This window comes from Belonocnema kinseyi, chromosome 7, assembly GCF_010883055.1.
Source record: "Belonocnema kinseyi isolate 2016_QV_RU_SX_M_011 chromosome 7, B_treatae_v1, whole genome shotgun sequence".
In the NCBI taxonomy this organism is placed as follows: Eukaryota; Metazoa; Arthropoda; class Insecta; order Hymenoptera; family Cynipidae; genus Belonocnema; species Belonocnema kinseyi.
The window spans coordinates 37992734-38008568 of NC_046663.1; the positions used below are offsets into that span (position 1 = coordinate 37992734).

Genomic DNA, 15835 nt, shown 5'->3' on the forward strand with positions numbered 1-15835 from the left:
TTTCATGAAAGATTCTATGTTAAAAATGTAAAGGCATGGAAATGAAGTTTGTGGCCACCCTAATTTAATATTCTTGTTCATCATTTATTTGCCTGATTCTATTTCTTTTGTTTAATCCTCCTGACAATAATATTTTTAGTAGAAAATGTTATTATTTTGGTTTTAAATTCAGCTAGTTCTTGAATTTTTTTGTGTTTGTCAACAATTTGATTTCTTTAACTGAATATGTAATTATACCATTTTTTGTTAAAAATGTATCTGAGTTAAAAATTGAACTATGTGGTTGACCCAATTAAATTTTTGGGTTTGTTTAACTCAGCAATGAAACGTATTTTGACCATTAAAATATTTTATTGAATAAAAATTTGTTTAATTAAACCAAATTTTAACGTCTATCCAAGAAAACAATTGTGTTGGTTCAAGAAAATTTCTTGTTCGAGCGTAATTTCTCAACCATTTATCATTGGATTTCAAACCAGCAATTTGCAGAGCTCATTTCTGTTCTTTTCCTACCCAGAATTGCGGAACAATGATGGTCTTTCATAAGTGCGGAACTTTAAAAATTACTTTCCTTGCTATATATTCTTTGCTCTTTTCTACACTATAAAGGGCCAAGTGTAATAAGAATGTGATCGAGTACAAACAACTCATCGATCACCTGAACGAAAGATTGGCTTTTGAAAGTGTCAGTAGAAAGGTCATGCACCTCCATTCTATACCGGTTATCTTTTTTTCCTTTGCCCTTTCCTTACACTTCTTTCCCGCCCTCTCTCTGTTTCTTCTCCGTACTCTATTCACTTTTTGCCCACACCGAGAAAATTCTTAACGATAAATTATTACTTCACAGATACATATATCACTCGCCAGTAATTATCCCGTTGATCAGGCGCAGGTAATTAATGTTGCTCAAAAAAAAAAAATATATATAATGAAAAATGCCATCGATTATTTCTCTCGAGCAAACGAAACGGACACAGAAAAAGTCTCGATGAATCCATCGTTCATGATTGAGGATATAATGTCCGAATTTTTTATTTCGCAGAGAAAACTGTATTTTTAAACAGTAAACCGCGGGATTTTTTTCAAACTTGCTGTCTTTGTGACCCCGATTTTCCATTATCAGCCACGAACTAAGTTAGTTTGGGTAAAAATTCGAGTATTTTTTTTGTTAACTTAAAGTTTAACTATCGGAGCCTACTTGAATTGCGTATCAGATTAAGGGGGTGGGGGGTCGAGAAATTTTGTTACGGAAGGGGTCCTTTAAGAATTCAACTGTTTTGTAAAAAATTCGTCCTTGCGGGTTAAGAATTCAACTGTTTTCGTGTAACATTAATCTTTTGTTGAAAATTCATATTTTGTTGCTGATAAGTCAACTGAAATCTTTCTCGGATGAAAACTACGTATTCTGAAAATTCGTCTTTTTGATTTAGAACTTCACGATTTGCCGTAAAAAAATAGCATTTTTCTTGGATAAAAATGTAACTGTTTTGTTAAAAAATCAAATATTTTATAGAAAATTATGTTTTATTTAAAATTTATCTTTTTTTATGAGACCTATGTTTTCTGAAAATTTGTTTCTTTGATTTAGAAGTTCACGATTTGTAGTATAAATATTGCATCTCTCTTGGATAAAAATGCAAACTTTAAAAAGTCATCTAGACTATTTTTTGAATGAAAACTATACTGCTTAAAAAATAATGTAAATACAAATTTATCTGTATTTCCTCTTTTTTGGAAAAAATCCAAGTATTTGTTAGAGAATTCAACATTCTTGTTAAAAAGTTGCATTTTTATCGTAAAAAGTCAACTAAAATTTTCTTTAACAAACATTTTGTTATGAAACTGCAACTTTTTGGTTAAAAATTCTTCTTCTTGGATTGCCTATTCAACTATTTTGTTTGAAATATTTGATTAAATCACTTTTTGAAGTCATTTTTTTAAGATTTATATTTTTAGTTGAAAAATTATCTCCTTGGTTTAAAGTTTAAATATTTTTTTGAAAAATAATATTTTAATTGAAAATGCCACTACTTGTGTCAGAACTAAACTACATTGTTAAAAAATATTTTTATTAAAAGTTTATGTATTTGTTTAAAAATTTAACTGTTTAGTGGAAAAACCTTTTTTTGGTTTAAAATTAATTTTTAACTGAAAATGTAACGTCTTTGCGGTTGAATGTTTAACAATTTAGATATAATTTTATTTATTTCTTAAATGAAAAATCTGTATTTGTTGAAAATTCGTCTTTTTGGTTTTAAAATTCTTTTTTTTAAAATAAATTTCATGTTTGTTGATTGAAATATAAACTATCACACTTTTTTGTTGCGAATTTATCTTTTTAGGTAGAAAATTCAAGTATTTTGTTCCAAAACCATTTTCTGTAGTATAAAAGACATTTTTTCGTTTAAAATAAATTACTAAATTTGAAAATTTTAAATTTGTATCTGAAATACTGTCTTATTCCGTTTATAAAAGTACTATGTTAAAAAGAAACTATGTCAAGGAAAATGAAAAATTAGCCAAAGAAAAGTCAGGGAATTTTGAAAGAGAATTTCTTGGACGCCCTGCTCAATTCTACCAGCAATTCTACTTTTTTAATTGAAAATTCAACTTGTTGGGTCAAATTTGAACTACTTTAGTAAAATAATGATTTTTTTGACAGAAAGTTCATTTCTTTGGTTGAAAATTAAACTATTTGGCTGCAAATATTTTTTCTTGGTTAAAAATTAAATTCTTTTAACTGTAAACGTAACTTTTCAATTTTTGCTTTAAAATATATAATTGATTTTGCTCAAAATAAAAAACCCATCCACTCAGGATATAATTTCCGAATCTTATGTTTCAGAGAAAATTGATTTCTGGTTGTAAAATCAGAGGTGATGTAATTCACTCGGATTTATGATTTTCTGGCTTCCATCAGTATATTAATCATTGAGGTAGTGATTAACATCTGCTTGTTTTATTTTTTATTTGTCTTATGAATTACGTTCAAATATTTATTTTATAGTTGCAAGGTTGAATAGAGGATGATATTAGATTTTCATTTATTTTTTCTTATTTTATTTTATTACGAATTAATATTTCAAAATAAACTCGATCACTATTACGAAATTGAGAGTGACGCAGTGTCTGGATCGATCCAGTCGGAAGCGCCAGCTGCCATTTTGAGGAAAATTCCGAAATTATGTAACCAATTTTGCGAAAATTTGATTCCAGTTTTGATTTAAATTTTGTTAAAGAGTCATGCTTTTCGTTTTGCATTTAAATTTTACCATTTTGGATTAAAAATTCAAATATTTATTGATTTCTTTATTCAATATAAACGGGTGGGCCCGTATATTGATAATTCATATGTTCCTGCTGAAATTTTAAACAAAATGTTTTTAGGGTGAAAATTCAACAATTTTTTTTAGAAAATTTGGCTTTTTGATTAAAAATTTCGTCGGTTTTAATGGAAATTTCATCTTTTTGGATAAAATGTCAATTGTTTGGTTGAAAATTAACCTTCCTTGGTTAGAAATGAACTTTTTTGTTGAAATTCACATTTTCGAGTTGAACATTCAATGGTTGTAAAAAAAATTTGCCCTTTGGCTTGGCAGTTCAACAATTTTCTTCTTATGTTTTTCTTTCTTGAATGAAAAATCTTTATTTGTTAAAAATTCGTCTTTTTGTTTGAAAATTTATGTATTTTCTTCATAATTCGTCTTTTTTGTTAGAAAATTAATATTATTTGTTGAAAATTATTATTTTTTGGTTTTAGAATTATTTCATTTTTATACAAATTTCATATTTTTTAATTAAAATTTCAACCATTGCATTTTCGGGTTGAAAATTCATCTATCTGGGAAAAATATTTTTTTAGGGATTAAATTGTTTTAATTTTAAATTGGACTATTTTGATTTAAGATTCCTAATTTTCGCTTAAATTCAGCTCTTTAGTTGATTCTTGAACTTTTTTCGTGAAAATTAATTTGTTGTTGTTAAAGATTCATAATTTTAGTTGAAAATTTCATCTCTGGTTGAAAATTGTTTGTTTTTTTTTTGTCGAAAATTAATTTTTTTAAAGTTAAAATTTGAATAATCATGTTACAGATTTATCATTTACGTTGAATATTAATCTCTTATTTATAAAGTTGAACTGTTTCGTTTAAAGTTGATCTTTTTTGATTGAAAATCTAACTATTTGAATAGAAATTGAACTACTTTGTTAAACATTTGTTTTTTTAATTAATGGTTCATCTCTTTAGTTGAAAATACAACTATTTTAATGAGATTAAAAAAAATCAATTACATTGGAAAATTCATCATTTCAGTTGAAAATTCATCTCTTCGTTTAGAAAAAAAATTGCCCTGAAATTTAGTCGTTTTTACTGAAAGTTTTATTTCTATGAAAGATTCATCACGTTAGTTGAAAATTTATATATTTGAATGGCTTATTAAAATTGGACTATTTAGACAGAAATTTGTTTCTTTCTTTATTTAAAATTAATTTTTCACTGAAAATGTAACTTTTACATTTTTATTCAAAAATTAATTTCTGGTTAAAAATTTTTTTTTTTAGCTTAATTTTTTTGACGGAAAATATAATTTTCTATTTTGGTTTTAATATTTCTATATTTAAAAATTCAACTATTTGTTTGAAAATTCATCTTTTTTGGTTGAAATATCAATTATTACATTTTTTGTTAAGAAGTTGTCTTTGTAGCTTGAAAATTCAAGTATTTGGTTAAGATTTCAACTATTCAGTTAAAAAGTATAATTTACCGTCGAAAATTTAAATTTTTGGATAAAAATTTATGCTTTTGGATTAAAAATTCATCCTTTCTGGTATAGAAAAGTCATTTTCAAGGTTAAAATAAATGAATCTAAAATTATTGAATTGATCAGGAAAAAATAGGACATTTTGAAAATGTTTTGTGGAAACCCTGTTGAATGCTTGATTTTTTTAAACTATTATGAGACGCCTGTAAAATTCTGAAATACAAAAAACCCGACAATGGAAAAGCTTCGAATTGGAAAAGTCCAGAATAATCAAATTTTCAAAAATCATGAAATTACCGAAATATAAAAATCCGAGTAAAATTCCTGAATTCGAAAATCCCTGAATAATAAAACTGATTTTTTAATTGACATTATTTGTTAAAAATAAAATAATTAAATATTTTTATTAAGGGAACAATTATTTAAATATTTAAAGTTTTAAAAATATATTGTTTAAATTTAACGTGACAATACATGGCTAAAAAAGTATACTTCTGCATGAAAAATTTTGTTTGAAAATTTACATGCTATTGAAAAAAAAAATGGTAAAAATTTTCTCAAAACTCGAAGTGTTAATTAAAAGTAGATAAATAAACAGAAACTTCAAGATAAATCACTGCTTAATTAAATTCTACAAAGTTTCATTGGAAAATGTTATTAGATTTGGAAAAAATTTAGAGAGAAATATATTTTTTCGTTCGAATTGCAGGTGTTTTGAAACTAAATTTTTTATATAATTTTAATACAATCATTGTTATTTCAAATTCAAACAATAATTGACAATAAAGTTTAAACATCAAAAGAAATTTTGCTTTCAATGAAAATATTTGTTTATTGTATTTTCAATAAAGAAATAATATTTATTGAAAAACATTTTTTCGAATTGTTTAAATTCAAGAATTTTTTATTCGGGAATTTTCTAGTCGTCCCATTATTATTAAAAAAAGGACTCGATTATTACAATTGCAATGATCTTCCAAATTTGCATATTAGAATCTTCAGTTAAAATATGCATTATCTTAAAGAAAAATTTTAATTTTCAACTCTATTTTTTCTGCTTGACTTGATCTTGGAGACGTGGGTTATATCCTGTTAACTTTGATTGCACAACCGCGAATATCATCTTGCTGCTTGCAGCTAATCTTCAAATATTTGCAGACTTATCTTCTCCTATCCATTTTTCACATTCTCGCCATTTTTGTATGCACTATGCGTATCCCGGCAATTGTTGTCTTTGGCTCTGTAGAAATATAACCTTCCACGAAGGTCGACTCAATATTAACATAAAATAAATCCTGCATGGAATTGATCAATCGTATACTTTAATGAATTATTTCTATTTCCATTATAAATAAAATTATAGATTTAAATATTTATTTACAAATTCATTTCAAGAATCTTCTTGGTTCAGAATTCGTCTCTTTATTTGGAAATTTAACAATGCTGTGAAAAATAAGTTTTTCTAAATTTCAGATTGATTATTTTAATTGAAATTTTATATCTTTTTTAGAAAATTGAACGATTTTATGACAAATTTATTTATTTTTGTGGTTTTTAGATTCATCATTTTGTTTAGAAATCGTTTTTTTAACTGAAAATTTAACTATTCTATTTTTAATTGAACATTTATCTTTTTTAATTTTAAATTCAACAATTAGATTGGAAATTTAACACTTTGGTTGAGAACACAAATTTTTTATACAAGCAAAATAAATTTTCTTATCTCCAAAAAAACACAATGTTCAATTTTGTTTGAAAATTCATCTTCTTTAGTTGATAATTCAAGAACTTCTTTGAATTTTAAAATCTTCTATTAAAAAAGTTTTGTTGGTTAAAAATATTAATTTTTTGACGAGAAATTAAACTATTTTGTCGAAAATTCGTTTTTAGGTTTGAAATTAACGTTTTTACCCAAAAAATAACTATTTTCGTAGAAAATTATTATTTTCTGCTTAAAAATGAATCTGCTTTGATTGCGGATTAAGCTGGTTTGTTACAAATTCGTCCTTTTTGGTTGATTTCAACTGTTTTTCTTATTTAAATTAAAATTTTTTTGGCGTATCACCTATTATTTCTTTCATTGAGTATTCATCTTATTTTGTTGAATTCAACTATTTTTTATTAAGAATTAAAATGTTTTTTGTTGAAAAATTGACCATTATATGTTTGACTGATTCAAGGTGATTAAAGTTGATAAATTTTGTTGGTTCAAGATTCATAATTTTAATTCAAAGTTCATCTCATTCGTTGAAAATCGAACTATTTTGTTAAAAATTCCTTTTTTTATGGGAATATTAATTTTTTAAATTGAAAATATATTTTTTAACTAAAAACTTAAACCATCAATTTTATTATTCAATCGTTTTAGTAAAAAATGTATATCCTTTGTTGAAAATTAAGTTTTTCAACTGAAAATTCAGGAATTTAATTTTTAGTTGAAATTTATCTTTTTTATTTATTTTTTTTTGTGCTGGAAATTAAACTCATCCAGTTCAAATATTCCATCGTTTTAGTTAGAAATTCATTGCTTGGGTTGCAAATTCTTATTTTTTAGTTGAAAATTCATGTATTTTTCATTGAAAGTTTTATTATTGCAGTTAATGATTCATTATTTTAGTTGAAAACTTGACTATTTTGATAAAACTTCATTTTTCTTTTTTGTTAAAAATTGATCTTTTTAACTGAAAATTTAACTAATCCATCTGGATTGCAAACTGATCTTTCTTAGTTGAAAATTAATTTTTTCTATTGAATCATTAATTTTACAACTGAAATTTTAAATACTTTAGTAGAATATTCCATCTTTTAGTAGCAAAGTCATATATTTTATTCAAAATTAGTTTTTTCAACTGAAAATTCAAGAATTCAATTTTTGTTAAAAATAAATCTTTTTTACTTATGTTGTTCATTGAAATTTGAACTAATCCAGTTGAATATTCCATTATTTTACTTGAAGATTCGTTTTTTTAATCGAAAATTTGTCCTTTTTAGTTGACAATTCATGTCTTTTATTGGAAATTTAATTATTCCAGATAATAATTCATCATTTCAGTTGAAAATACATATTTTTTGTTTAAAATTTAACTATTTCATTTGAATATTCATCATTTTAGTTGAAAACAACTTATCTTTCTTAGTTAAAAATTTTAATATTTCGTTGAAAATTAATTTTTTTTGTATTTAACATTCATTTTTAACTGAAAATTTAAACATTCCAGTAGAATATTCCACCGCTTAGTAGCAAATTTATAACTTTTCTTGGAAATTAATTTTTTCAACTGAAAATTCAAGAATTCAATTTTTGAAATTTGAACTAATCCAGTTGGATATTCTATTAGTTTAGTTGAAAATTCGTTTCTTTGGTCGAGCATTTTTATATTTTAGTTGAAAATTCATGTCTTTTATTGAAAATTCACTTATTCCAGTTAATAAATCATTTCAGTAGAAATTTCATTCTTTTGTTTGAAATTCAACTATTCCATTTAAAGATGCATCATTTTAGTTGCAAAAACTTATCTTTCTTAGTTGGAATATTTTTCCGGGATTTTAGTAGACGCCCTGGTGTTCATTATTATTATTTTATTATTATTATTATCATTATTACTATAACGTTAGGTGTATTTAATTCCAATAATTAAAATAAATGCTGAATAAAGTGGAATTTAATATGAAATATTTCTGAGTTCGGTAAAAAAAAATAAAGAGAAATTTATTATCGGTTGGAAAATTTTTATGGAATGCTTTCGCAGAATAGGACATTGCATAAAAGATTAAAAGCGCCGTTAGAGCTTTTCGATGGATCGATATCGTTGCCCGTTAGGTGGCAGGTGACATATTGCGTTTTGCACGGCATGCGTTGCACACGTGACGAGTCAGAGAGACGTGGTAGAAATTTCAAATTTAACAAGGTGACGCAAATCTTCTGAATTTCAATGATTCACGATGTCGTCTCGCAAGTTTTCTTTTTTGAGAAAAAACTGCTATTGAATCAGTAACAGTTTTTTTTTCTTTTTTAGGAAAAAACTGCTATTGAATCAATAGCCATCCTTTAAAAATAAATCTTTTATTGATTTAAATGAATTTGTATTGAAGGAAAAATTAATTAATTTCTGTTCAATACCGTTCTGATATATCATTTGAATAGCTTTTGCAATAATCAAAGGTCTGCTTATGAACTAAAGTTGTTGGATCAACAGCATTTTTATTTAGTCAATAGACATTTTTTTAGTATATTTCCACTATTGATACTTTGAAATTTCGGTAACGATGCAAGTATTTTATTGCTGTTTAAAAAAACACTAATGCATTTCAAAAATCGAAATTTTGAAATATTTCAAAGGTTTAAAATTTTTTTTAATATTTTCAAGTATGTCTAAAATTCTTACGAGATTTCAAACATTTTAGTAGATTTCAACGTGGTTTTAATCATTTTGATTGTTTGTGGGGTTTTATCGAGTTTTATAGTTTTCAAAATTTTTAAAGAAGCTTTAAAAAATTAACTTAATTCCTAAATTCATTAATTTAATAATAAATTAATATTAAAATAAATGTATAATATATCTGTTTATAAAAATGAAAACAATTATTTAATGAAATAAATGGATCCTAAAATTGCCAATTTTAATTTCAAAGGATTTCATCAAGGGATTTTAGAGAATTTTAATTTTCTTAATGTAATTTACAAGATTTATAGGAATGTTGAGAGATTTTATAAAGGCATCAAGGATGTCAAAGGATTTCAAAGATTTCAAAGGATTTCAGGAATTCTAAAAGGTTAAAAAAATATGTAAACATTTAAAGGGATTTCTAGAAATTTTATGAGGTTTCACAGATTTCAATAGATTTCAAATTGATTTAAATTATTTTAATTGATTTCATGGATTTGAGGGAATTTTATCTGGTTTCAAAGTTTGCAAAAAATTTAAAGAACCTTTAAAATACAATAAAAATTTGAAGATAATGTACGTGATTTCAAATTATGTTAAGAGATTTGTAGGGATTTTAATAGAACCATGCGATCTTATGGGTTCTTTACAGACTTTAGAATTTTCAAAAATTGCAATGGGTTTCATAGAATTTTCAAGTTCTCAATGTATTTCACAATATTCCAAGAAATTTTGAAGGATTTTATAAAGGTATCAAAGAATTTCAAAGATTTCAACGATTTTAGGGAATTTTAAAGGAATTCAAATTTTTTTTAAATATTTAAAAATATTTCACGAAATTTCAAAAATTCCAATCGAGTTCAATGTGGTTTCAATGATTTTAACTGATATCAGGCATTTGAAGGGGTTCGAGCGAGTTTCACAGTTTTCAAAATTTTAAACAACTTTTAGAATTGTAGGGTTCTAACGGAATTTCAAAAGATGTAAATTCTTTTTACTTTTAAAAAATTTCATGTGTTTTCTAGAAATTTCACGAGATTTCAAAGATTGCGATAGATTTCAATGTAGTTTAAATGACTTTAACTGATTTCAGGGGTTTGAAGGAATTTTAGCGAGTTTCGAAGTTTTCAAAATTTTAAACAACTATTAAGATTTTAGAGTTCTAAGGGAATTTCAAAAGATGTACATTTTTTAACTTTTAAAACATTTTAGGGGTTTTCTATAAATTTCAAAGATTTCAATAGATTTTAATGTGCTATAAATAATTTTAACTGATTTCAGGAATTTGAAGGGATTTTAGCGAGTTTCAAAGTTTTCAAACTTTTAAACAACTTTTAAAATTGTAGGGTTCTCAGGGAATTTCAAAAGATGTAATTTTTTTTAACTTTTAAAACTTTTCAAGGGGTTTCTAGAAATTTCGCGATATTTCAAAGATTTCAATATGGCTTAAATGTAAGTGATATTAGGGATTACTAGGACCTTGCCCGATTTAAGAGATTTTAATGAAGGTCCAGGAGACCAGGACATCAATATATTTCAAAGATTTTTAGGGATCATAACGTAATTTTGAATAACTTTAGAGAAAAATTAAATTAAATTTTAACGGACTTCTAGGTTTTATTTCTATAGATTTCTTCTACAGGTTTCAGCGATTTATGGGATTTCACCATATCTAAGGAATTCATAAGATTTCAAAAAAGAATTAAAAGTATTCATCGGATTTTTAGGATTCTAAGGGATTCTTCCGACGGACAGCATCGGACCACTAACCGGGTGACCTATTAACAATTAGCCTTGACTTTGAAAGCTTATAGCGCCGTCCAGCATAAAGATAAAAATATTTTTGAAAAGCTGTTGCAAAGCTTATTAAATTCTGAGTCCAATGAGCTTTATTTAAAGTAATTTGGCCTTCTGGGTATTGAATTATCACGGATGAAAGAAAAAAATAAGATTCCAATTCTTAAGGAATTTCGTACGTTAGATTAGACTCTTGGAAGAAGCTAGGAAAATGAATTTATTAATTTGACATTTTAAAAAAGCGATATTTAAGATTTTACCCCTTTTTTGAGCCATTGAGGACTAAAAAATCTTGATGAAATTCTGAAGCCATAATTCTTTTGTTTATTGTTTTTTTTCTTTTTCACGCGATCATTTAATATCCAAAATCTAAAATTAATTTAAGTATGGCTACGTAAACGCAGAATTACATAATCTTTCAAACACTTTTATAATTATTTTTAGCTTTATTCTGGACGGCGCCGTATTATCGCCTTTCAAAGTCAAGGACACTATCCGTCGGTACAAGGATAGTATAGAGTATACCAGATATAAAAAATAGTTAATTCGATTTAATATTTAAAAAATTTGATAGCACTAATAATCAACTATTTTTTAAAACCGTATGCTACTATTGACCCTATTTTTTGCAAAAAAAATCCAAATGTATCGAAAAATCTAAAATCTATCCTAAAATTATCATTTGTTTGAAGATAGTTGTAATAATTCGTAGATCTCAAAATAAAATTCTTCACTGTACTGAGAGTTGACAATACTTCTTCAAAAGTAGCTCTCATTTAGAGATTTGACTGTCTTTGAAACCAAATCCTTTCCCTTTACACTGACAACTCGTTCGAAGAACAGCTGAACTGCTCTTGGATCGCTAATTTTACGCACAAAGGAGGGAATTGCTTTCTGTGAATGAACTAGATTGTAAATTATTCGACTCTTTGCAATGTAGAAATTCTAGATTCACTTTATATCTTAATTAAAAGACTTTGAAACCCGAGAATGAACTTTCGAGATAATTATTTGTTCACAAAGCAGATCCTAATTGTAGTCGTGCTCGTCGAACCTGAGAGCAAAGTCATTACAATCTGCAATAATGAAGCTTCCAATTTACGCTATCAGTTGATAACAAATGATGTAATGTCTCTCGTCATGTAGCAAATTATCATTGTATACTACTCAATTACAATAAATATCATAATAAAACAAAGTGTCGTTCCATTTTCATTATCAACTTTCGGACTTCGCACTGTTTCCCGTATTTCCTTCTGTTCCCAGTTTTTAAATAATTGCTCTTTTTTCACTATTTTTAGGAAATTTAACCTTTTTCCCACTTATTATTTTATTTTTTCGATTGAATGCAAAATGATGTGATAGAAACCAATAAGAAAATCCTACTATTTTTGGAAGGTGGAAAATTCAACTCATTGTTTAAATATTCAACTTTTTTTTTTAATTCGTGACATTTGCTTGAAATTTGAACTATTTGGTTGTAAGCGAATGTTTAGTTGAAAATTATGTTTTTTAAATTCAACTATTTATGCGAAGATTTAATTATTTTGTTAAAAATTCAACTATTTTTGTTAAAAAGTCATAGTTAAGATTCAATTAATAGCTTAAATTCTCAATTACTTATTGAAAATCTAATTATTTTGTTGAACATTCAATTATTTTTTGAATATTTAACTATTTGATTAAAAATGTATCTTTTATTATAAAAGTCATATTTTTAATTGAAAGTCAATTTCTTTTAATTGAAAAGTCTTCTGTTATAGTTTAGGATCAGAATCCATCTATTTTGGTCAAAAACTGTACTATTTGGTTGGAAATTTAACCATTTTCTCAAAAATTTATCTTTCGATAGAAAAGTAATCTTTTTTCGTTAAAAGTTAATTAATTCGGAAATTCGTTTTGTCGGAAAGAAAATTTTATCTTGGTTGAAAATTTGACGATTCGGTTGCAAATTTATCTTTGTGGGTAAAGAAATTTGACCAATTGGTAAAAGATTTAACTATTTTTTTAATTCGACACTTTCGCTTGAAGGTTGAACTGCTTGATTTTAATTCAATGTTTAGTTGGACATTAATTTTTGTTATATATATATATAATTATTTGGTTGAAAATTCAACTGTTTTGTGAAAAAATCTGAATATAAAATTCTTCCTTTTTTATTGCAAAATTTTCTGTTGGTTGAAAATGTAACTTTTTTCGTTAAAGTTCAATCTTTTTTTAAATTTGATTTTTAGTTTAGAATTAATCTATTTTGGTTAAAAATGATATCAATTTGTTGAAAATTCAACTATTTTGTCAAAAAGTTAGCCTTTGGTAGAAAAGTATTCTTTTTGTTTAAAAGCGAATTATTTTTTGACTGAAAGTTAATTCTTTGTAGTTAAATAATTTAAATTTATATTTTTGATTAAAAATTCAATTTTTTTTTAATTTGCCACCTTTTTTTAATGTTAAACTGTTTGGTTTTAAGTAAATGTTCATTTTAATTTTTTCAAATTCAATTAATAATTTTGTTAAAAAAAAAAACATTTTTTGCCGGAAATTTCACAGTTTTGTTAAAAATTTGTTTGTCTTTTTGAATATAAAATTCTTTCTTTTGGATAGCAATATTTTTTTTTGGTTGAAATTGCAAGTTTTTTGGTAAAAGTTTAATCTTTTTGTGTGTAAATTCGATTATATTTTTGGTTCAGAATTCGTCTATTTTGGCTGAAAAGTAAACTATTTTCTTGAAAATTCAACTATTTGGTCAAAAAGCCATATTTTGGTAGAAAAATCATCTTTTTGGTAAAAAATCATTATTTTCTGGTTAAAAGTTAATTCTTTTTAATTAAAAATCTACAGTTATATTTTTGTTCAAGAATTCATCTCTTTTATTTAAAAATTCGTCTGTTTGGTTAAAAATTCAACTGTTTTATTTAAAATTTGCTCTGTTTGGATAGAAAATTCGTCCTTTTAGATCGAAAATCCATCTTTTGGTAGAAAAATAATCTTTTTTGGTTAAAAGTTAATTCTTTTTTGTTTAAAACTTAATTGTTTTTAATTGAAAAATATAATATTATATTTTTGGTACAAAATTAATCTCTTTTAGTTATAAATTTTACTGTTTGGTTGGAAATGTAATTGTTTCGTTAAAAATAAACAAATTAATTTCTACCAAGTACTTCAATTATTATTAAAAACATTTAGAATAAAATAAAATAATTGGATTTTCAACTAAATAGTTGAATTCTTAATAAAACAGACAAGTTTTTACTCAATATGAAATATTTTAATGTTAGTTAAAAAGACGAATTTTTAAAAAATTAGTAAAGTTTTCAACCAAAGAGTTGAAGTTGCAACTAAAATGAAGAATCTCCTGATCGGAAAAATAAATTATTAACAAAGTATGTAGTTCAACTTGCAACCAAGTAATAGAATTTTCTACTGAAAAATATCTATTTTATTTTGAACTAAAAATAGCATAGTTACAGTTTAAAATGAAAAAAATGCATTTTTAATCAACTACTTGACTTTTTAACGAATAAGATGACTTTTTAATCTTGAATAATAATTTTCTACAACAAAAGACCCATTCTATGAAAAAATCACGATCGTGAAGCTTTCAGTAACTATGAATTTCAAACTTGTAATTAATTTTTTACAAATTAAGTTTCTGATTGAAAACCCGGAAACATGTTTGAATTCCTTTCCGAAGTACCAGGGTACATATTGTTTTAAACATTTTTTTAAAGAATTCAATTATTTTCCAAGGTTATGTGCCTTGTTTAAAACCATGTTTAAATAAATTAATCATTTTTTATTTATTTTCAACAAAATAGTTGAATGTTTATTCTTAAAAAGTTTATTTAAAAAAATACTGGATATTTCGGACAGGTTTGTTTATAGTTATTCACAAAAGTTTGAAATCCACAGATATAGGAAAACTCAAGGTCGTTCTGAAAAGTCGTCCTATTTCCTTCGTTTTGAGAGCTCTTCTTGATCCCATTATGGGCTGTGAAGTCCAGATAGATTTCTATCTCCCAAATAACTAATCGAGTGGATTCCTTCTCGTTTCAGGACAACGAACAGCTGACCACATTTGCCCACTTGTCGGACTACCACGTATACAGGATTCCGAACTCGAAAAGGTACTTCAACGCACCCTTCGAGTGGGGCATTTGTCTCAGGCCGTCCACCAACGCAGAGGCAGAGCACACCGAGGCTGGTGAATCCGGGCTCAAAGTGATAGCCTTTCACACCGAAAAGTCACGTGCCTGCTGGCTCACCGCCATGAGGCTAGCAAAGGTAAGTCGGAATTCTTCAAAGCCAATTCCGCCAAACCCACGCCTTTTCCGTCAAACCCACGCCCTTTTTTTTATCCTCCCTTTCTTTCTTTCTTTCCGCTTTGTACAACCATGCCGAAAAATGTGCAAAAGCCCAGACTTTCAACGGCTTCCGGAAGCACTTGCATCGTCGGTCGTAACTAAAATGTCGTGAATTGAACATCTTGACGGTCAAGGACCGTCCGAATTCTTCAAAGCCAATTCCGCCAAACCCAGAATATTTTTTTCTCCACTTTTTATAGGAAAACTGGCCATCGAAGCCTCAGCAGATAATTTCTTGTTCTTTTACAGGGGAATACTATACGTACTTTTCCACTGCCACAAATGTACCATTATTGACCAACGTGAGTTTAATCTAAGTAATATTTAAAAGATTTTAATAATATATAAAGATTTTAACTTCCTGTTTTTTAAATGTTTAACAAATATCAATTTCGATGCAGATCTTTTGTTATTCTTAATAGCTACCTTTTTATTGGGGAATACTATACGTACTTCTCCACTGCCTCAAATGTATCACTTTTCATCAACGTGAATTTAATATAATTCATATTTAGAAGATTTTATTAATGT

The 15835-nt window shown here is 26.0% G+C and overlaps 1 protein-coding gene across 5 annotated transcripts in view; it reads left to right on the forward strand.

Moving 5' to 3' along the window:
- The window catches only part of LOC117175914 (growth factor receptor-bound protein 14-like), a 1501030-nt gene that overhangs the window by 1325247 nt on the left and 159948 nt on the right, over positions 1-15835 (forward strand). For all 5 annotated transcript variants that reach the window (XM_033365756.1, XM_033365759.1, XM_033365761.1 and 2 more), the window contains one exon: positions 14997-15224. In XM_033365756.1, the coding sequence (XP_033221647.1) occupies positions 14997-15224 (228 nt within the window). The remainder of the gene's footprint in view (positions 1-14996; positions 15225-15835) is intronic.